Source organism: Castor canadensis, chromosome 3 (genome assembly GCF_047511655.1).
Source record: "Castor canadensis chromosome 3, mCasCan1.hap1v2, whole genome shotgun sequence".
Lineage (NCBI taxonomy): Eukaryota > Metazoa > Chordata > Mammalia > Rodentia > Castoridae > Castor > Castor canadensis.
The window spans coordinates 54,226,575-54,248,616 of record NC_133388.1 but is presented as its reverse complement, the minus strand read 5'-3'; the positions used below and the strand labels follow the sequence as shown (position 1 = coordinate 54,248,616).

General features: G+C 41.2%; 1 protein-coding gene across 10 annotated transcripts in view; it reads right to left on the bottom strand.

The window, feature by feature from the left end:
• Trim9 (tripartite motif containing 9) overlaps positions 1–22,042 on the bottom strand; it is a 104,387-nt gene that overhangs the window by 10,352 nt on the left and 71,993 nt on the right. For 4 of the 10 annotated variants that reach the window (XM_074067990.1, XM_074067991.1, XM_074067992.1 and 1 more), the window contains exons 6-8: positions 16,707–16,864; positions 12,778–12,916; positions 817–1,005 (exon numbers count right to left, since the gene is read on the bottom strand). In XM_074067990.1, coding sequence (XP_073924091.1) covers positions 817–1,005; positions 12,778–12,916; positions 16,707–16,864 — 486 coding nt within the window. The other 6 variants (XM_074067994.1, XM_074067995.1, XM_020165026.2 and 3 more) reach the window with 3 other exon arrangements.

Below are 22,042 nucleotides of genomic sequence, written 5' to 3'. Positions count from 1 at the left end.
GAGATCAAATAGGTTGGCATCTTAGAGATTTTCAGGTTTTACTAGCCAGACAGAGCTTACTGCAAAGTAAGTCTAGCTTCCCTGAAATCAGCCCCGAGCCCTGCCACAGGCAGCAAGGCCGTGGGGAACTTCCAAGGCCAGGCCTTTTGATTACAGGATCTCGGGGCATTAGGCATCAGGAGTGAGGGTTTCTCATTCAGCTAGTCGTGGTCCCTGCCCTTTGCTGGGAAAATGAGCCAAGAGCCCGCTGGCTGTCCTAACAGCGAGTGCAGGCATGTGCAGAAATTGCTTTCTGCTTTGTCGGGTACATTCTGCTATTGGTGTGTTTTCATTTTTATTTTGTTTTATCAATAAAGATCTCTTAAGTCTATGTTTAATCAGACCACTTCAGGCTGGATGCACTGATCCAGTCTCCCAGACACAGCTGGTTTCCCGGATACAGAGGGGTGCAGACTTCTAAACTACTGCCATGGCCTCTACCCAGCCAGTGCCTGTGCCGTGCTATGTCACTGCATGTGATGACAGAGCAAGTTACCCATGGTGGGGCCAGCTTGTGCAAAAAAGAACAACTTCACTCGTCACTTTCGGATGCCATTACACACGGACCACAGCTCCATGGTGGGTCCTTCCACCACACAAACAAGAATGCCACAAAGCCCCATCATCCAAACGCTCCTTGCAGGGGAAGCAGGCCACAGACACAGACATCAGTTCCTTCCCCTCACCACGCACATGGATGGCAAGAACAAAACAAGTGTTTCAGAGATGCCATCAAGGCACAGAGATGAAGAGGAAAGGTGGGACAGCTCAGCTCACCGGGTACATTGAGAGACTGTAAAGAAGAATGCAAGCTCAGCTGGTGGGGTGAGGATCGGAAATCAAAGTAGGATCTCCCGGGGAAGCTGGGTTGTAGATTAAGGGTGGAGGAGAAAGGACTCATTCTACGGAGCGGCAATCTTTCCGAAGGCACTGGAAAAGGGAGGGTCTGTTCTTCCGAATCTGTGTCTAAATGTAAGATCAATGCAAACTAGAGATCAGAAATCTGCCACCTGCCCATGCCCGATTCCCCAAGACTTCCTTATAAGCATTCACGCAAAGCTTCACCTGCCCGCAGGCATCATGCCAGGCAGGCATGAGCAAACCCAAGGTGTCTGGGGGCTGGGCAGAGAATTCTCAGCAAGGTCAGGTCCCAAGAGCAGAGCACACCTCCAACATCACAGGTAATCATTTTCATTCTACCCCAATTTTCAGTGATAGACAGGTTTCCTTTAAATTATTCAATTAGATAATATTTTGAGTTGACTTTAGCGGTAAATTTTACCCACTGATGATCAAGATGAGAATAATACTTATCAGTTTTAATTGCATTTAACAATGGTCCTTTAAAGAGTTTCTATTTAGGAGATGATGATTTTTACCAATGGCTCCTACATATACATATATATATTTCCATTTTTAGATGAATGAGATGGTTTTCTACACTTTAGAAAATCAAGACTTGGTCTTTGAATAGGAGAAGAGTCACGTTATGAGGACAGGGCTGGATAAGTGATCAGGTTATGAATCTTACCTTTGTTTCTGAATTAGGGTCAGATTCTAGGGACATTACTTGACCATCTTGGGGTCTCTAATACACAGACTGTAGGTGGTGGGAAGGTGCATTGGTGTAAAGTGTCTGTTTCTTTTCAGCTAGGTCTGGCATTATATTAGAGTAAGTACCTATCAACTACTTGATTACACCTTTCTCTTTGTCAAACAATACCTAGTCTGCACAGTGGTGTGGTCTGGTCAGAGATGGTTCTTTCTCACCAATTAGTCTTCTTAAAACTCACTTTAATAGTAAAAGTTCAGGAATTACAGATGGCATGAAAGTAATATTTCATGCCCAAAACCTCCAACAAGCTTTCTTCTCATTGAAAAAATAATTTTGTTCTGGTGAGTGTCCCTGGGAATATATTTCTGGCTTGAGTCTTTTCTTTGTTGCACATACTTCTCCTATCAAAATGGTAGTCTGTGCATGTTCAACCAAAAATGTGTGTGTGTGTGTGTGTGTGTGTGTGTGCCTGTGTGCACACATGCAGAACATAATCCTATTTGAAGAGCTCAGAATAAGGGCTTCGGCAAGTTCTAATACTGCCAAAGAGCAGACTTATTTTCATTCTGAACTCGCAATATTGAAAGTCAGCTGTTCAGACTTTAGACTTATCATTGAAGGAATTTTTTTTCTAACTATAAACCAGATCTCAGAGAAAAGGAATTGCTATTTATGATGTCAAAAGCTTTATATTCCCCATAATAATACAGTGAAATATTTTAATTAAACGTCATATAGTTTGGGTGACTTGGCATGTACGCTTATCTCATTGTTCAGAAATGATAAGAAATGATTTGCCATAATCAACTTAAGGGGAAATTAGCCTCTTAGTTTTAATGGAAAGATCTGAAATATAATGACACAGTACCATGAATGGACACAGACCTCTTTTAGGAAGAGAGGGCAGTTACAACTGCATTTAGGTCAGGAAAAGATTTTTATTAATAAGAATTTGCTTGAGGACTGGTGGAGTGGCTCAAGTTGTAGAAAGCCTGCCTAGCAAGCATGAAGACTGAGTTCAAACTCCAGATATGATAATCAATTCATTATACTAAAAACACTTGTTGCTTTAAAATTAAGGGAAAGGACATATATGGCAAGATGAGTTTCAGAGTATATTGAATCCCCAAGCAATCATCTGAAAATCTGTGAAGAAATGTGTACTGAACCCGGAATTGGGGGATGGTGACTCATACTCACTTTTTCTATTCTCAGCACCAGAAAGAAGAGCTTAGAAGTATTGACAGCACCACTTTGAGGGAGGCCTGAGTGTAACTACTGCTATTCCTGGGGTACTTGGCACTAAAATAGTTATTGTTTTTCCTTTCCTTTCTTGTGGATCCATTGTTTACTGATAACCCAAATTTTCCTTGACAGCCCTTACTCTTGAACTATACCCTCTACTCAGCCAAATATTCAATATCCATGTTACCCAACTAGTCCATCTTTGATTTTGAGTCCTTTTCCCCACCTATGACCTTCCATTTCTGACCTGTTTGGCTCTTACCCAAGATTTTCTAAGCAGTTCCTTAAAAAAAAAAAAAATCCTACCTTGCCACGAGAATATTCCAAATAAATGAGAGGACAGAGAACAGTTTCCACTTGATTTCAGCCAAACTAAACAAGTGATCCTCCCTTCCCACCCCTCCACATGGGAGGTACAAGAGTTCAGTCAGCTGCTTATAGGTCCTCTAGGCCATTTCTAGGATCTTAAGTTACAACTGTCTTAGAGGAAGATCTTATCTCAGAAACATCTGGAGAGGAACCATCAAGTGTCGTCTGAAGTCCCTGGAAATAACTCATTGCCTCCAGCCCCCTCTAGTTTGTAGTTCCTGCTTATATTGGTTGGATAAACCCCTTTAGAGGCTCCACTCCCCAGGCAGTGCTATCTGGGGCCACATGAACTTAATTACTAGTTCTGCAAGTATTTGAGGTCAGTTACCAACCTTCTTTAAATATTCCCTTTTCTGGGCTAGAGTCTATTTTCAACCATTTTTCTTTATATGAGTTTCAAATCCTTCACTCTCCTGGTCATGCCCCTCTGGATATGTTTGAAGGCATGAGCCAAAAATTATATGACAGTATTGAGAACAGTACTGCCACTCCTTAGTTTAGCCAAATTATTGTAAACTCACGTTGAACATAAATATAACTACCCCAGTGTGTATCCTGTGTTATAACCATTTAATGCAGGAAGGAAGTACATCTCAATTCCTTACCTTCTATTTATTTATTTATTAATTGATTGATTGATCAATTGATTGACTATAGTACTGGGGATTGAATTCAGGGCCCCTCTACCACTTGAGCTACATGCCCAATTCTCCTGTAAAACACCACTATTGAGATACAGAGAAAGCTTCCCTGCTACCAATGTCCTATTAGTCAAGACAAAGAAGGATGAGGTTATCAGGTTTTTAATTTTTTTTCAGAATACATGATAGGAATCTGTGTTTTAGTTCATGGCCATTGGCTGTTGCTGATTCATTTTATAACTTATGGATCACTACAGAAAGACAAGAAGCTTCTTAAGAGATTGTTATAAGGTCTCATAATTTTCATCCCATGCAGTGAGTCCTGTCTACTTGAGCTTTGCTGGGTGAAAGTAGTTTAGTGGGAAAGAGCAATGGAAAGCAGCCTGTCAGTGCTTAGTGTGGAGACTTCATGCACAGCTATAACTTGAGGTGGGGACTGTGTTCTCAATGTCAATGTGTTAAGACTTGCTTTCCATCAACTATGTCAATGACTATCACTTTATTCTTGCTCTTTTGTGGACTTCTTTCCCTTCCCAACTGGGATTGGTTGGATTCTGGAGTGGGGTCTTAGCTAATGGCAGAGGCCACTGCTTGAAAGAAACAGTCAGGAATTACTGGTCCCACTGGAGGACCGTATATACTCTTACTGACTTTTAGGGTCAAGAAGGAAAAAAATATCTTGGTGGTATACCCTGTTTGGCTCACATTTCATTTGTTCATTATTTGACACTTACTGAACCATGTCATGCACTAGACATTGTATTAGAATTGAACAGTTGGAAAACATAAAGTTGGCAGAAGAGCTGACCATAAGAAAAATAATCTAGAGAAAATCTGTCATTTGTTATCGATCAGTTTTTATACTACCAGGGTTGCACTTTTGACCAATTCCAACATGTAAAGAGCACTAAAGATTTCTATGCATGCTGCAGAATAATTTGAAGATAGTGCAGTCTTTTAGGTGTTATTTTGTGGAGGAAGGGGAAAAGCAAACAGAAGTTTCTTATGACAATGACACTAACCCAGCTTCCTCTGTGTCCTGGTGGAAGCCGTGGTGTCCTGTCTGGTGGTGAACAGCTTCATAACTGAGCAGCTTTCAGGCTCTGGCTCAACAATAGGATTGCATTTCAGAGCAGAGTAAAGCAGGGTTATGTTACTAAGAATGGCAAAGTGGTGTTAAAAATGAGCTTCAGGTCCTTATAAACCAGCTGTAAGATAATTTGCTTTTGTTGGTAAGATTTTAAAATAGATAAAGAAATGAATGAAGAGAGAGCCTGGGTTTTCTTAAGTGATCTAATAAGCAGCCCCAAAGTTACAATTATGCTCAACTGGTATGTAATTTATAACAAAAGGTAGTATTTTAAGCTTTTGTAAGTGTGGCATTAATTGCAGTTGTGAAGTGGGAAACAAATCTGTTTTGAAAACTTCCTCTTGGAAGAATGAAACAGCCCTTGCCACCCCAGGGTGGTTGCTTACTTCATCACTAAGACCTCCATTCCAACTTATTATCATGGCATTATTTCTAAGCAACTATCATCAGGAGAACTGAAAATTCCTATATTTTAATTAGACACAAGCTTCCAAAGGATTAAAGTGCTCCTGAGGGTGTCAACTGTTGAGTACACTCCCCAAAACCAAAAATAGTGTTCTGGATCCAATTTAGTTACATGGAGAAATTCAGGATATTTCTTGGGATATCATGGATGATGGGAAAATCAAAAGAACAAAATATACATATCTTTTGAGCTGTGAAATTTATCATTATGTCTCTCACTTTGTGTGTTGTAAAATTTAATCAAATTTGGTCAGGTATTATTAACCTACCTTGAGGATTTTGTCTTGGAAATGTACATTCTTCTAACTAAATTATTTTTGGAGAGGCCCAGATGCTCTGGGTCAGGAAAAGCAAAGTCATGGAGAAAACATCTTCAGTAGACCATGGATTTTCCTTATGTGATCCCTTATCAACTATTTTCTATTAGTGTTGAATTTTCAGGGTCACAGGCAGAACTTTTAGACCCACCAAGGTCCTTGGAGGAGGAAGAAATTATCTAACACCTCTTTATAGCATTTTCTGAAATAGTTAATAGCTTTTCATAGCAATTTTGAAGACAGAAGCCACAGAGGTGCTAATTGTACAGAACATAGAGGTTGTCTGCTGTAAGTCCACAGCTTCATAGATGAGAAAAACTGAAGCCAGAGAGGCCAAGGGACATAGTTAAGTCACAGCAGCTGCTGTGGTGGAAAGGGCGGAGACTATAGCAGGATCAATTCCTGAGTGGATAAAATTTGGGAACGGACAAGGCTATTACTGCTCTGTTGTGACTTGGAAATGTACAAGAAGCAAAGTTTATGCCACAGGCCTTGGGCCCCATTCCAGTGGTATAAGGGGTAACAGGTTTTGTGGAGAGGACCTAATACCAACCATAAACCCTGAGCTACATTGAGGCTGACACTTGTCTTTTCTAAATAGGGTTATTCACTATAGGTGAAAGGCAAACATACCACCTTCCCCCTCTGGAATTCAGGCCACAGGGGGTAGGTGGCTGAGTTGTTTCCTGCTATTGTTCTCCTGAGAGGTTCTTTTTCCCTCATAAGGTTACAACTTCTGGGAATGGTTCTCAATATATCAGGATTTAAGAGGAAAGTATTTAGGCTGGCCCAAAATCACTATAAAATTATATCTGCAAAGAGATCGTGGATAGATGCATCTGAGGCTATTTGGTATTCAAACAAATGGAAGAAGTCTATATTCTGCCTACATCACTGAATATTTTCTGGGGGAGTTTCCTTTGGTGTGTGGAAAGAGGAGCTTCTACATGGACGGGGCAGTGTGATGCTGAGAGGCCAATCACAGAAAATGATATCTTCATCTTCATGAATAACACCTCTCACTTTTTAAGAGTCTCATGCTCTACCGACTGAGGTAGCCAGGTGCCCTCACCTCTCAATTTTTTAGAAAGCAATTTCTAAGATGTAATTTCAAGAATCTCAACCCATTTATTGTCATTAGATAAAGCATTGGTGAACAATGTTGGATAGATGGCTACTGTGTTCATTCCAGCAAGAATGCTTGAGAACTCTCTTTCCTTCAATTCCCTGGCACATAGCTGCTGGTCATGCTGGAGTGTACAGCCTCATCTACAACCTGTCTCTAATTATCACCAATCTCCTTCTCTCCCCTCCCAGCTGAGATCTGGAAGGCTGGAATGCTTCTGTGAATAAACAGCTCTGTGGTTTCAACCCTCTGTGATCTCCAAGTCCCAGATCTCATTGGTAGTAGTGTTTAAGGACCTCAAAGACGTGACTCTGACATTCCCTCTCCTTGTCAGGTAGTGACCCATAACTTCAGGCTAAGAGCATTCATAGTAGCACTTGGAGAGAAAGCACCTCTTGAGGTGAGCTGCTGGTCTGGGGTGGGGGAGCTGGCAGAAGCACAGACACAAGCAGATAGCACAGGAGCTGCTAAGGGGTGTGGATATTATTCCGTGACAGCCAGTTCCACATCTTCTTAAAGGAGGAATGTTGTTCTTTTTTGACAGAAGTCTAATATGATGCTCTGAAAGCATTAACATCGTATTTCTGGCTTTCTAGATGGTGCACACAAGGCGGCTACACAGTGTTGCTTTACCTAGGATGTTTTTAGACTCAGTGCAGACAGACTTGGGGTCTTTTTCCTTCTCTTTCTTTAAGGTTAAATGCAAATGGCATTTTTCTAATGTCAGCACCACAGTGCACTGTGCTGGGTGCTGGAGGCTGAAAGAACTGTGTTGGAAATGTTACTTAACCTCTCAGAAGCTCATCTTTCCATATGGAGAGTGGGATAATAATGGTACCTTACTCATAGGCTGTGACAGCCTCAGAGACGCTCATCCAAAAATGTCCCCATCTTGATCCCCAGAAACCTCTGAATTTGTACCTTTCAATGTGAAAGTGAAGAGGACTTTGCAGATGTGCCCACCTTAAGGTTCTTGAAATGAGAGTATCCTAGCTTATCCAAGTCGGCCCAAAGTCATCACAGGGGTCCTTACATAAGGAAGGCAGAGGGGCAGAGTCAGGCAGAACTGGAAGATGCTATGCTGCTAGATCTTAAGATAGAGGGAAGAGCATGAGTCAAGAAAGGCAGGTGGCTTCTAGAAGGTGGAAAAGGCAAGAAAACAAATGCTCCCTTAGAATGTCTTGAAGAAGCACAGTTCTACTGACACCTCACTACTAGCCCAGTAGGATTCTGACCTCTAGAACAGTAAGGTAATAAATTTAGGTTCTTTTGAACCGATAAGTTTGTGGTAATTTGTTATAGCAGCAGAAGACATTCAGTGCATGGGGAATGTTGCAGCAACAGAGAGGGGAGGGGTTTAGACATTAGCAGTGGTACAGAGATTAGTCTGTAATCTATTTCACTGCTTTAGGGTAGACATTGTTTTCGGTAGGACTGTCTCATGAAACATGGAATGGGTAGTTTTTGTATGATTTCTCCACTGTACTTCAGTATCCTAAAAAGATTTGCTGGCTCTCATGTTGCTGACATTCTTCACTGAATCTGTTGATGGACAATGAAGAAAGCTCTCAGCAGCTTGACACAAAATGAGGCAGGATTTAATGTAAATCATTTTTTTTTTCAGGGGGAGGGTTGTTTCTTGTGATTCCACAAAGTCTTCTGAGATATATTCAATGCTCCACTACTGAGGATTCCAGAGAACATATTGACTTTGAAATGTTTCAGATGGGAATATTTCTAAAATGTGTTATATACTTCCCGACTTTTAAAATAAAAATATTTGCACAGAGTAACTCTTGATTTTTGGGGGTCTTTCCTCAGGTTTTCCAAGTTACCTTCCTTGCTCAATGCTACCTACCAACAATCTAAATTAACTTCTACAGTGGTCCCTTATCTTTCTTTTAATGTGACACCCTTAGTCTATAGCAGTCTTAGCAAATGGGTGATAAGCTCAGCGGCATGGTGCATAAACTAAGAATAAAGGAGCTTGGACACACACACTCTCTCCCTCCCAATCAGAGACTATTGTTTTTACTTCCTGATACAAGCTCGCCACCTGGATTGTACTTCCAGAGAGGTGAGTGATACCAGTTTTTAGGTGAGCTAAACAAGGTGCTGTGAGTATGAGATGAGGAGCAAAGCCCCTAAATTCTAAAGCAGATGCGGTGCTTTGTGTATGCCTGTGATCCCAGCCAGCTAAGTTACCTGATATAATTAAAGTGCCCAATTAAAAGTTTTTGAATGATTGACTTTCCTTTTGGTGTCATCCAGGGCAGATTTTTGAACTTTTTGCCTTGCATACAGTAATTATGTTTGGAGCTCTCTCCTTCCACCTCCTTCTTTGGGAAATCTTTCTTTCCCTTTAGATCATGTTACATCTCACTGCAATACATTGTGACATACATGTAGCTAGTAGATGTGAAAGAATCAGAATAGTACTGCTGTGAAAAACATAATGGAAAACACTTTTAGAAACATTTTTAGGAGGTCTGCCCATTTAGTTGAAATTAAACCCTAAATATTATAATTATGGTGGTATTTCACACTGGAATGACCCAGACATTTCTGGTGTACATTCTGTCTGGAAAACAAGTTGGAAATACAGATCAAGGGTATCAGACATGATCTGATCCTCCAGTCCAGTAATTCCACTTCTTAGGATCTGTTCAAGAAAAATAATCTTTCTACACAGACAGCAGTGTTAAAGGTATGTTTTGTGTAGAGGCTGTAATCCTCCATCTTCTGCCTTCCCTGAAGGACTGATGAGGGGACTAGAAGCAATTCCCCAGCTCTGAGGACCTGAGCAGAGTGGAGACCCAGGGACTTTTTCAGCTAGTTAACAGATTCAGTTAATTGAGCCCTGGGAATATTACCTTTGCTCTATTCCATGTCTCTCCAGATTTACAAAAGAAAAAAAAAAGTTACCTTCTGTTTAGACAGAGAGAAACTATAGAAAAGTAAACAGAACATTCCTCCTGGTGTTCTCAGCCTAGTCGAACTATTGTTGGTAGAGCATAGTCTATCATGCAGAATGGGCCTTAGAATGCTGTGGTAAGAAGGCCTCCTTACATAATAGACACTCTTATAGATGGTTTCAAAGACTGACACAGTTATAATGATTCTTTGGCTCTCTTTGCTACACTCCCAGGAACCTGCCAAACTTGAACTCGTATAATAATGCATTTCTTTTCCTTCTCTCCTACAGTAACACATTCTTCATAATTTCTACTGAATTAAATTGCTTTTCATTGTTTCCCTAATTTTCCTATAAAAATTATGTCTCCCTCTCCTTTTTTTACAGTGCTCATCATGATTTGTAGGTATGTAAGTATTCATGTGTTCATTTCTTTAAGCCAGTCTCTCTTGCCCGTAAGCTCCACTTAACAGGGAAACATATGGTCAGAGGTGGCCACTTATGTGAAGCACTGTCCGACAGACAAATTTGCTTTTGAGGGAAAAAAGGATTCAAATTCATAATAATGTAGACATTTGATTTCCTCTATGTAACATTACCTTTAGGCCAACAGAAGATTTTCTGACAGTTCAAAGAGTGTTAGTGATAAGTGACTTAAACCTGTAATTAAGTTAGACTTGCTATCACATATGAGATGCACCCTTTTGTGACAGACTTTGGGCTTTGAACATTGCAAAAGGGTTGATTCCTGCTAAGGAGAAAGCCAAAATGAAGCCTCCCCCAATACCAGCAAAGAAAACATATCTTTAAAGGAAATGTTCCAGGAGCTGGTAGGAACTTATCAAAAATCTATGGTAGGATTTTTTTTGTCTCATTGATTTCTAAAAAAAAAAAAAAAAGAGATATACTTATTTAATCCTATAGGCTTTCTTTATTGTGACAGATGGATCAAATCTTTTTAAAAATAAGTATTCACTATATTTTTTTTCTTGCTTTCTAAATCTGATCTCATTATGCAAATGAATTAGAATGAGGGAGAAACAAATAGAACAAACCAAAGTTATGGAGAAAGTATGTGTGCAAACTTTATTTCATCATGAGAAAATCACTTCTGTGCAGTAACAGAGAATACTGAGATCTACATGATGATAGGGTTTGCTATGTATTTAGGTACATACCTTATATTTGTATACAATTATAAAATTCATGGAGGAAATGAATTTCTACAGTACAGTTTCTTTGTTGGTAGAGAACTTGTTCCATTAAGAAAATGACCCTCCCCCCCCAATTCTGTGACTGTGGTACCAAGGGTTGCAGTTTCAAATCCTATAATTTATTAAATTAGACACCATAATCTTATGAACATTGAAAGAAACTAAGAAATTACATCCTCCTGCACAGGAAGAAAGGAGAGACAGAAGCACTTAGCTTGTTATGCCCAGGACTGATTTTAGCAGAATAGTATGATTTCCATAACATCTTATGAGTAGAAATGGTTTTCCTATAGCTTTGATTACAAATATTAGTAACAATGCTGCATTTTTCTCTCTTCTGGCATGCGCTTCACTTTTCAATCAAACCACCTATGCACACCTGGGAAATGAGGCCAGCACTATTGGGGCCTTCTGTATTGCTTCCAGGAGAAAACTCTTAGAGGGCTTTTGCATTTAGCACGGTATTTTGGAAAAGGGATAACTGCTCTCAGACTGATAGGTCATTCCAGAGAGAAGTTGCTACAATGATAATTCTGGGGGAAGCTCTAGCTACCACATCACTACACTCTACATGGGAGTATGTCAAGTGGGTGTTTTCCCTTCAACAAATACTTTTTCAATAGATAGTATCACTCAGACTTACAACTGCTCCCCAAAGCACCGTTTTCATAGCTAGGTGCCCTCCACTCTTGCCGTGGGGTCCAATGTTGTGCTTGTTTTTAACCATGTGGACCACTGTAGAGGTGACTGACACTGGCTGAGGTTTGTGGGAAGTGGGAAAAAGCCACAACAGTTCTAACTAACATCTTGATGAAAACTGACGTAATTAGGTTCTGCAGAGGAAAGTTATGGAGAATGCCGGGGGGGTAGGAGGTGACATCTATAATTAAAATGACACCCCAAAGTCTCAAAACACTTTGGCTCTGGCCAAACCTACAACTCCTCATAGGTTTAATTTCATGTGCTGTTGAGTAAGTTATAAGCCTCAGGTTACACTGGGCCATCAAATTCAAACCTCTGTTCTGAGACAGATTGTCTTTGATGACCAAAATATTTATAGTGTAGCTAAGAAGCAAATGTCCCTTTGAGATTAACCTTGTACAGTGGCCCTAGGCAGCCTAACCACGACTAAAGGGACTGGCAAAGATGTAAATGGCGAGGTAATGCAGAGTTGCTGGTCTCTTCCTGTTTGGTGCCCACAGGAAGTCTCCATCCTGGTGCTGATGGCCTGGGCTTTGGGTAGAAAATGGAAGCAGTCCAAGCTGGTTAAGCCAGAAGTGGCCAACGGGCCCACTCTGAGAGCTCTAGCACCCCACTCCCATTGGAAACACATTTAGTCATACAAATCCACAGCTGGAAAGAACCTAGGTCTCCCCCAATCCCCCAGGAACAAGCAAACACTACAAAGAAATTGAGAATCATCTGGGTAAAACTGGCAACTGATGTGGATCGGTAGAGAATGGGAGCCTGCTCTAGAGCCTAGGTACAGCCGTCTTAGACACCAGGGGCACATTCAGGCCTTCACGTTCAGCTTCTTCAACTGCAGCTTACTTAGAGTGTTAGCAGAGGAAGCCGACGGCCCAAGCCATTGGAACTGCCGATGTGGAATCTTTGGTTTGCTCACATCCACATCCCATGGGCTCTCTAAAGGCAGGAGAGGAACAGTGGCTCTGAGGCCGAGTGCAGAGCAAGTCATGGAAACACTTCAGGAATGTGGGCAGTGGTGGGGTTACCTCCAGGCTGCCAGCCACGTTAGATGCCACGCAGTTCTCGCTCTGAGGGATACTGCTGAAGGGCCTTACCCTCAGACGTCTGGAGGACCAGGGTCTTGCTGTATGGGCTGACTCCTGTTTTGTTGAAGGCCTTGACGCGAGCGTTGTATGTGCTGTTGAAGTGAAGACCATCCACTGTGCACATTGTCTCTTTTCCGACATACACTTCCTGGGGGTCAACAGATGACAGGATCCCATTTAATGTGAACCCTTGTGACAAGTGAGGAAAGCAGTAGTGCTGAGTGGTTGCTTAGCAGTCAGAGCTGTGGTATCAGCCTGAGATAGATTCGACTCCTGTGAGATATTGGGTTGTTCATTTTACCTTTCTAAGCCTCAGTTACCTAGTGTGTAAAATGGAGATGGCGAAGCCTACCTTCTGAGGATAGCGTGAGGATTATATAAGGTTATAAATGCGGATTGATTAGCATACTGCCTTGCATTTCACCTATGCCTGGCAGCTTAATGAATGGTTAAGTTGTTAGCAGAAAGGGCTTAAAAAATTAATTTGGAGCTGGGTTGGGTGGTGCACACTGGCAATCCTAGCACTTGGGGTCGGGGGAGAGGGTCTGAGGCAAGAGGCTCACAAATTCAAGACCAGCCTAGGCTACATAGCAAGACCCTATCTCAAAAACAAAAACAAAAAAATAAATAAATTAGGTGCTTATTGTTAGGATTATGTTTATTCTTATTAACTTGGCATGTGTACAGTATGTTACTTTGCTGAGCTCTTTATCTATCAGTGTGATTTGTAAAAAACATGTTCCAAACATGAAAACACGAGGGTGGTCTCTATGCTGTGTTTATAACCCCACTGGTCACTTCAGGAACTGTCACAAAGACTACTGTCAAAGACATAGGAGGAACATTGATCTACCATTTGATCCAGCAATACCACTCTTGGGGGTATAACCAAAAGATTGTGACACAGGTTACTCCAGAGGCACCTGCACACCCATGTTTATTGCGGCACTATTCACAACAGCCAAGTTATGGAAACAGCCAAGATGCCCCACTACTGACGAATGGATCAAGAAAATGTGGTATCTATACACAATGGAATTTTATGCAGCCATGAAGAAGAACGAAATGTTATCATTCGTTGGTGAATGGATGGAATTAGAGAACATCATTCTGAGTGAGGTTAGCCTGGCCCAAAAGACCAAAAATCGTATGTTCTCCCTCATATGGAGACATTAGATCAAGGGCAAACACAACAAGGGGATTGGACTTTGAGCACATGATAAAAGAGAGAGCACACAAGGGAGGTGTGAGGATAGGTAAGACACCTAAAAAATTAGCTAGCATTTGTTGCCCTCAACGCAGAGAAACTAAAGCAGATACATTAAAAGCAACTAAGGCCAATAGGAGAAGGGGACCAGGAACTAGAGAAAAGGTTAAATCAAAAAGAATTAACCTAGAAGGTAACACATATGCACAGGAAATTGTGAGTCAACTCCCTGTATAGCTATCCTTATCTCAACCAGCAAAAACCCTTGTTCCTTCCTATTATTGCTTATATTCTCTCTTCAACAAAATTAGAGATAAGGGCAAAATAGTTTCTGCTGGGTATTGAGGGGGTGGGGGTGAGAGGGAGGGGGCGGAGTGGGTGGTAAGGGAAGGGGTGGGGGCAGGGGGGAGAAATGACCCAAGCATTGTATGCACATATGAATAAAAAAAAAAGACATAGGAGGAGTACAGGTTTGGACCACGGTTCAGAGTGAAGGGAGAGGAGGCACGGCATTTCCAAGGCTTAAAAATAAACCCTAGCAGAATGCATCTTTAATATAGGTTAGACATTTACTTCCCTCTTTGTCTGTATACTTTGCAAAATTATGCTGGCATAATGAGTAAAGACAATTTGCATTCAAAGCACAGCTTTAAAATGACAACTCTCTGGTGGACTACTAAGAAGACTGGGGTCTTGGATGGCCCAGCAATTCATTATGACTGCAGCAACAACAAAAATCTGAATATTATACCTTTTCATTTAGTGCTTCTCAAATTTTATGTGCATATCAATCACCTGTGAATCTTACTGAAATGCAGTTTCTGATCCAGTAGGTCTCTGGGATGGGCTCTGAGAGTGCATTTTTAACAAGTTCCCAGGTGAAGCCAATGCTAGTGGGGGGAGGACTACATTAGAGTAGTAACCTGAAGTCTCTTGGCCTGGGACCTTGGCCGACAATACACCACACCAACGGTCACACCTTCTCATGGTAGTGTGGAAGGAAGAGAAAGGGACCTGGATGTAGCTCCATAGCCTGACTAGATGCAATGAGGGAGATTCAATGACTCCCTTAATGTCATTGGGGCCTAAGGATGAAGAACTAGCTGGTGCTGAGATTTTGAGTCTGATATCTAAGAAAGGACAATTGGAATATAGAAGAGACAGAACTAAGTTTTAAAAGAAAAGTATAGGTTTATTTTAAAGCAACTTTGATGGTGTAAGCCATAGAAAATTCTACACAGGTGGAAATTGACCTGACTTTCAGACAAGAAGTGTGGGTGAAAGTGATGCACCAGGGAGGAACCTACATCTGGGTGGGTAAGGAGGCAGGACAAACTGAGGCCTTGGAACTGCAAGAAGGAGACCATTCCTGGGATGATGCCTGGAATGTGCCAATAGGTAATAACTGGTTTAGAGAATTAAGAAGACGAGGAAACTTAGTCTTTCAGGAGAAAAAAATAATACTAAAGGGAAAAGAAAGGCCCTTAAAATGAAGCAAGAACCAAAGAGGCAAAGTCAGAGGTAAGAAACTGGTGCATAGACATGATTTTTACACACATACACACACATGAGTACAAAAGACATCAACTGAAATGGAACCCAAGACCCGAGGTAGAAATTAGATTTTGCAGTACCAGTCAACCAACACATATGTAAGTAAAGATGTCCTTATCAAATGAGAGAGCCTTTATCCTTGAGGGGAATTGTAGAAGATATGGTCCCTGCTTGGAAGTATTTAAACCTAGTGGAGTATCAAAAACATTCAGGAAAAGAAGGTCTTGACAGGCTTTGCTCTTGCAAACTAAGTAGCCGAGGTCCCTGGTGATGGATGACCAAAAGAAAGCCTGTGCTCAGGGACTGGGGTGTGCTTTTGGACAGGGTGCTTCCCTCTCCATCAGTGCAGGATTGACCACAGAACCCACAATGGCTGCTGTTTAGGAGGTCCCAGACATAGACTCCCCAAGAAAGAAACTCAGCCAAGTCTGAGTTGGAGCAAATGGAAAGCAAAGTGGAGGGGAAGAATGGATGAGAATGAGGCTCCGTGTGCGTAAGAGAGAGAAGCAGACATGTGCAGACAGGCAGTCACACACACATCATCAACCTGTAGGCACCATGGCCATGTCCTACTTTCGGAGGGGACCACAGCTTCCCATTGCAGTTAGGAGTTCCTTACTCTGTGGAGGTAATAATCTACTAGCACCAGTTCTGTCTGGTGAAGTCCAAGAAAAAAACCCAACAACACAGAACTGTGAACCTTTGGTAGAGGAGCTTTTAGAATAGGGAGGCTATAAGCGGAGAGCTTGACAAGAAGAACCAACCCAAGATATAAGAAGTTACAGTTGCAGAAACAAATCTTAGACAACAGTTAATGACATTATTTGCAATACAAAATAATACTAATTGTGATGCTGCTACTGCAAGCTTGCCATGGACGAGGCAGCACGCTAAGAATTTTATTTGGATTATTTAATTAGCAACCAGGCATACCCCTCACTTGCAAATGAGGACCTGAAGGCTCAAAGAGGTGAGAATGGGCCTGGTCACACTGCTAAACGGTCTCTTAGGAACAGTAGAGTGATACAGGGAGAAGGCAGGTCTCAGCTGTAGGGCAGGCAGGTTTGCCAGGGTGGCCCATCTGGAGGACAGCCGGGAAGCCAGGCCTGAGACTGCATGGCAGGTCCCCTGAAGGAGTCACTGGCTACGGTTAACAAGTAGAAGATTGTCTACCTACCCGGAACTGACCGCCACTGCCGTCATCCAGCTCCAGAATGTATCCTTCCGCTGGCACAGTGGACAGAGGAGGCTGTTTCCAGGACAGCGTAGCGCTGTTGTTGTGGGTGCAACACTCCTCCAGCTGCAGGATGGGGGTTGCTGGGACCGGAGAGGAAGCTAAACAGAAATTAATGTTACTCTGGATTCTGCACTGTTGCAGATATTTCTGTATCATGGAATCATAAACACCCCCCTGACAAACGCGATTAGAAGGAGCCAGTCTGGGGTGCATGGCAGACCCCAATGGGATCCTCCCAGACTCTCCAGGGTTGGGCTGGTTCCTGATCTTTGTCCCGAGCTCATGGTGGCACTTCTCGCCTTAATCGTGGTAGCTGGAGGGGGTCAGGCATGTTCACAGAACGCTGTTCTCACTCTCTTCAGTGTGGAAGACATCATCCCTCAGGGGATAATGGGGACTGAATTTCAAGCCCAGCTCATTAAAGGTTATTTAACTCACAACCTGGCGGACGCTGTGCCAATAATTTTATTAAATCCCAGTTGATAAACTGGGGACTACTCATTTGAGAAGCAGCTCTGAAACCACTATATTTCTAATATAGGTATGATTCCACGTCACATCTTGTGACCATGAATAGCTATAGTAGTGGGTTTTTAAAATGCCAAGTGACAAAACAGTGATCTCTCCGTTTTGGAACTTCTGAAGAATCTGACATTGTACTCAAGGCAGCAGCTGTACCTAGGAAACAGCATGAGGCCAAGTTGCTTTTTTTTCAGGTACAGAATACCTGACTGTGAGCCTGGGAATCATATGGGAGCAGAAAAGGGGGCTCCAGGTGTCCCCACAGCCTTGTGAGAATTTGTTATGGTATTACTAGCTATCCACCTCCCCCTGCATTTTATATCAAGTCTTTTATATTGCTTATACTGTAGAGTTAAAAAGAAAAAGAAAAAACTCCAAAAATTTCAGAGTAGCTGAGCCTTCAGAAACAGACGTAGAAATGCTGGTTGATGAATAATCCCAGTTCCTAATATATGAACTTGATATATGTAGCTGAGAGCAGTGTTTTTACGAACTGATTAAAATTTTTTAGCATCAAAACACTGATTTAGTATTTTTTTTTTTTTTTAGCACTTTAGTAACAGGAGAGAACAGCTTGGACTACATTCAGAGACAACTAGATGAACAAATGTTAATTGTGGAACTCCTCGTGGGCTGTCCCAAAGTTAGACTTTGTGTGTCATGCATAGAGTTAAATCTGCTCCTGATAGTCAGTCACCCAACCAAGAAGATGTCTGATTTAGCTGCAGTTCAGGACACAGGATCTATGGATGGGTAACCTAGAAAAGAAAAGCAGTGACTACAACATATGAGGTGTGAACATGAAACAGGTCACTCATCTCATTCTTAGAACTGTTACATTATAATGAAACCATGTCTGAGCTATTAAACCAAGCATAAGCAAATCAAATTTAGCAACTAGGTAATCAGAGAGGATCTGTTTAAGAAGAGAAGTCATGCTTCAAGTTTCAAGGGCCCAGGGTTTGGATGGAATATTCTCAGAGACCTGTGGCTAACTGTAGCCTCAAGGGTCCCAGACATCTGGATTTGAAGGAAAAGAGATTAAATTACTTGCCTTGTTCAATAAATAAACTCCAGGATTAGATGGAAGGATGAGGAGACAGAAGACATAACTCTTTTTTGACATAGAGATTAGGCAGGGAGTTGGGAAACCTAATGGCTGAGAATGATGGCTTAGATGGTGATAAAAAAAACAAATTCTGGCTCTAGGACTTTAACAGAATGACTTGTGACACTCTGTTGGTGTCTTGTTGAGCTACAGCCCCCCCATAGCCTGTGAAAAATAAAAAGTACCGGTCTGACCATCCAAGGCCAAAAACTCCCCTTCTGAAGTGAGGGAGGAGTTGTTGCATAGCCCAGTCTACCAGAGTTAATGATACATAATCTTTTCCTGGAATGACTACCCCCATACCCACAGATACCAATAAAAGTTGAGGTCTTAAGACCCTTGGGGTAGCCACTCATTCTTGAGCCTATCTTCTCTCCCATTTTCAGGGTGAATTTCACTTTGCTTTGCCTTAAATTCCTTGAATTCTTTTTCTGATGAGACCAAGGACCTTCTGGCCCCTGATCCAATGACCAGGACCCAGGAGCACTTCTCATGATTCTAATGAAACATCTCCACAGAAATAGGCATCACTGGGAGTCCTAATGACTTTAGGTCATTACAAATATTGGGAACTTACTCTGGTATTTAAATTTTGTTCCCTTTATTTTATTTTATTTTTTAATTTTTCTTTTATTATTCATATGTGCATACAAGGCTTGGTTCATTTCTCCCCCCTGCCCCCACCCCCTCCCTTACCACCCACTCCGCCCCCTCCCTCTCCCCCCCAATACCCAGCAGAAACTATTTTGCCCTTATCACTAATTTTGTTGAAGAGAGAGTATAAGCAATAATAGGAAGGAACAAGGGATTTTGCTAGTTGAGATAAGGATAGCTATACAGGGAGTTGACTCACATTGATTTCCTGTACGTGTGTGTTACCTTCTAGGTTAATTCTTCTTGATCTAACCTTTTCTCTAGTTCCTGGTCCCCTTTTCCTATTGGCCTCAGTTGCTTTTAAAGTATCTGCTTTAGTTTCTCTGTGTTAAGGGCAACAAATGCTAGCTAATTTTTTAGGTGTCTTACATCATTTTGTTCTCCCTTTGTTCAGGTTTCAGGCAAGTCTGTATTTTATCAGTTGTAAAAATCAAAGAAAAAAGATCATGAGATAGTTTCAATTTGACTCATATAAGTGTTTGCAATGTCTCTAATAAGAAACTCAAATTTCCCGTTAGACATAGGTATACTTGAAAGAGTAATTGAGAAAATAATGTCATGTATAATTAAAACACTAGAATTTCATTTGTAAGTCCTGATTGGATACAATTTAAAAGAATGAATAGAAAAAAAAATCTAACCGTTCATTAATCTTCAGATCTTATTATCATCTCAGATTTTTAAAAATAAGCAAATGAACAAAAAATCAGGAGGTGGGGAAGGAAGAGAGAACTTACCTAGAGATGTACACATGTGTCTAAATCTATTTTTTCATGTGCTAAGAATTATTTTTTCTTTTTCTTTATTATCTATTCCTTATTTACCCCAAATGATATGGTACATAAAAAAGAAGATATGGCAAAATTATAGCCTCATTAGCAAAGAATCAGGTCAACATTTACAAAAGTAGATTTTATACCCTATTTCATTTTATTAGGTATAAAATAAATAGTCTACGAGAAATCCAAAGTAGTTTTGAATTAATCTGTCTTTTATGGTTTGGAAGTGGATAGCACTACAGTTCCTGGGATGATGTCTAAGAAAGATTGTTTTATTTTATTGAAACTCCTGTCACTGGGGCTACTGTAGCTATCTTGATCTACTTTCATGCTCCTTTTGGAGAATTTTTATTTTTTTCCTTAACAACTAGTTTCTCCTATTTGATCCGAATTCTAGCATTTAGCATTCTTTTAGCCTATAAAAGCAAAAGTAAACTTAAGGTTGAAAAGTTTCTGGGATACCAGGAACAGCTACTCTTACTGGCTGTCGCAGAGAGTTTGATAGAGCTGGGGTTCAGAGTTGTGTTCTGCAAGGGTGACTTCTGCCAGTGTTTTCAAATGTCTTACTGTTTGAAGGCTGCTGCATTTCAAATTATGGTTCACATTTTCCTCATTTTTTTCCTCTAATTCTTCAGGTTATGAACACTCACAACCCTTCAAAATTCCTCTGTGAAATGAACAGGAGTGTGGGGAGGTCCATGTGTAACATGAATCCTAAGTGATGCTTTGTGAGCACATGTGCCAAATAGCATGGTGGGAGGCCTACATGTGTTACCCCATTGCATTTTCACAACCCCACAAGTCAGGTTCTCTTCTGATCTCTGTTTTGTAGATAAGGAAACTGAGGCTCAGGGAGGTTTTATGACTAGTAAACAGCAGGACTGAGACCCAGCTGTGTACTTGGCACTGAATCACACTGCTTCCCCAGTGTAATACCCAGAATAGTGGGCTGGAGGAAGTCTCCATGCCTAATGTGAACGAGAGAGATTCCCAGGAACTGCTGTTGATATTAATGAAATAGTTAAAGTGGTGAGCAGGAATGCCATTTTACTGATCATCTTCTCTCAAAGTTCATGTGTTGACTGTCATTCCTATCCACTGTGGAGGACGAATATCAACACATTCTGAGGTCCCCAACCTCCGCATGTGAACAGATGACAGACTCATGCATATGTTCACCCCATTCCTGCCAACCCTGTGGCAGCTCCTTTGCTAGGATTTATAGGAACATCTGCTCAGATCACACTGTCCTTGCCCATGACCTTGGTGCATACCAAGGGCACTTGCATTCAAGATGAGCTAATGAAGATAAATACATCCTAAGGGGAGTAGAGGCACTTAAAGGAATTAATAGCATTTGGTGTATGTGCTAAAAAGGGTTGGTGGAATCAAAGGTCATGGTTTCATCCTAATTCAGCATAAAACATGCTGGCCTTTGATTTCAATACCGTATCTCAAATTTTGGGATACTCTGTGTACTTATGTAATCTTAGAGTAATATTTTTCTGAGAAGGCATAGATATCTAAAATTTGTTCTTATCCAAGCAGCAGAACCCTTAGCAGACTTGGAAAAGATTTAAAATTTCCTTCTCATGTCCAAGGAAAGAGTTGACAATATCAACTTAGAATTAAGGAAAAAAATACATTTTTAAATTATTCTTTAATAAAACCAGAAGACAGAACTTAATATGTTGTTTTCTATGCAAGAAAAGTCTGAAAATCAAACACCAGCCCAATCATCTGGGAAGGGGGTACCATGGTTTTCTTATCAAGATAAAATCAGAAAACATACAATTAAATTTAAGGATGTTTGATTAAAAAAAGTACCAAAAGGCCAGGTACTGGTGGCTCATGTCTGTAATTTCACCTACATGAGAAGCTGAGATGGGGAAGATTGTGATTTGAGGCCAGTCAGTACAAACAGTTCTCTAGATCTCATCTCCAAAATAACAAGACCAAATGGACTGAAGGCATGGCTCAAGCAGTAGAGAACCTTGCTTTGCAAGTGTGAAGCCCTGAGTTCAAACCCCAGTCCTACCTAAAGCAAAACAAAAACAAAAAAAAAAAGAAAAGAAAAAGAAAGTGCCAGTGTTCTGTATTTGGGGTGGTATGGAATCAGAAAGAGCAGACCAGTTAAATCCTTAGCTAGTAAGAGAATAACTGTAGGCAGTTGTTCTTGATAAATAGCAGCTAGCCTGAGCAAAAATATGTAG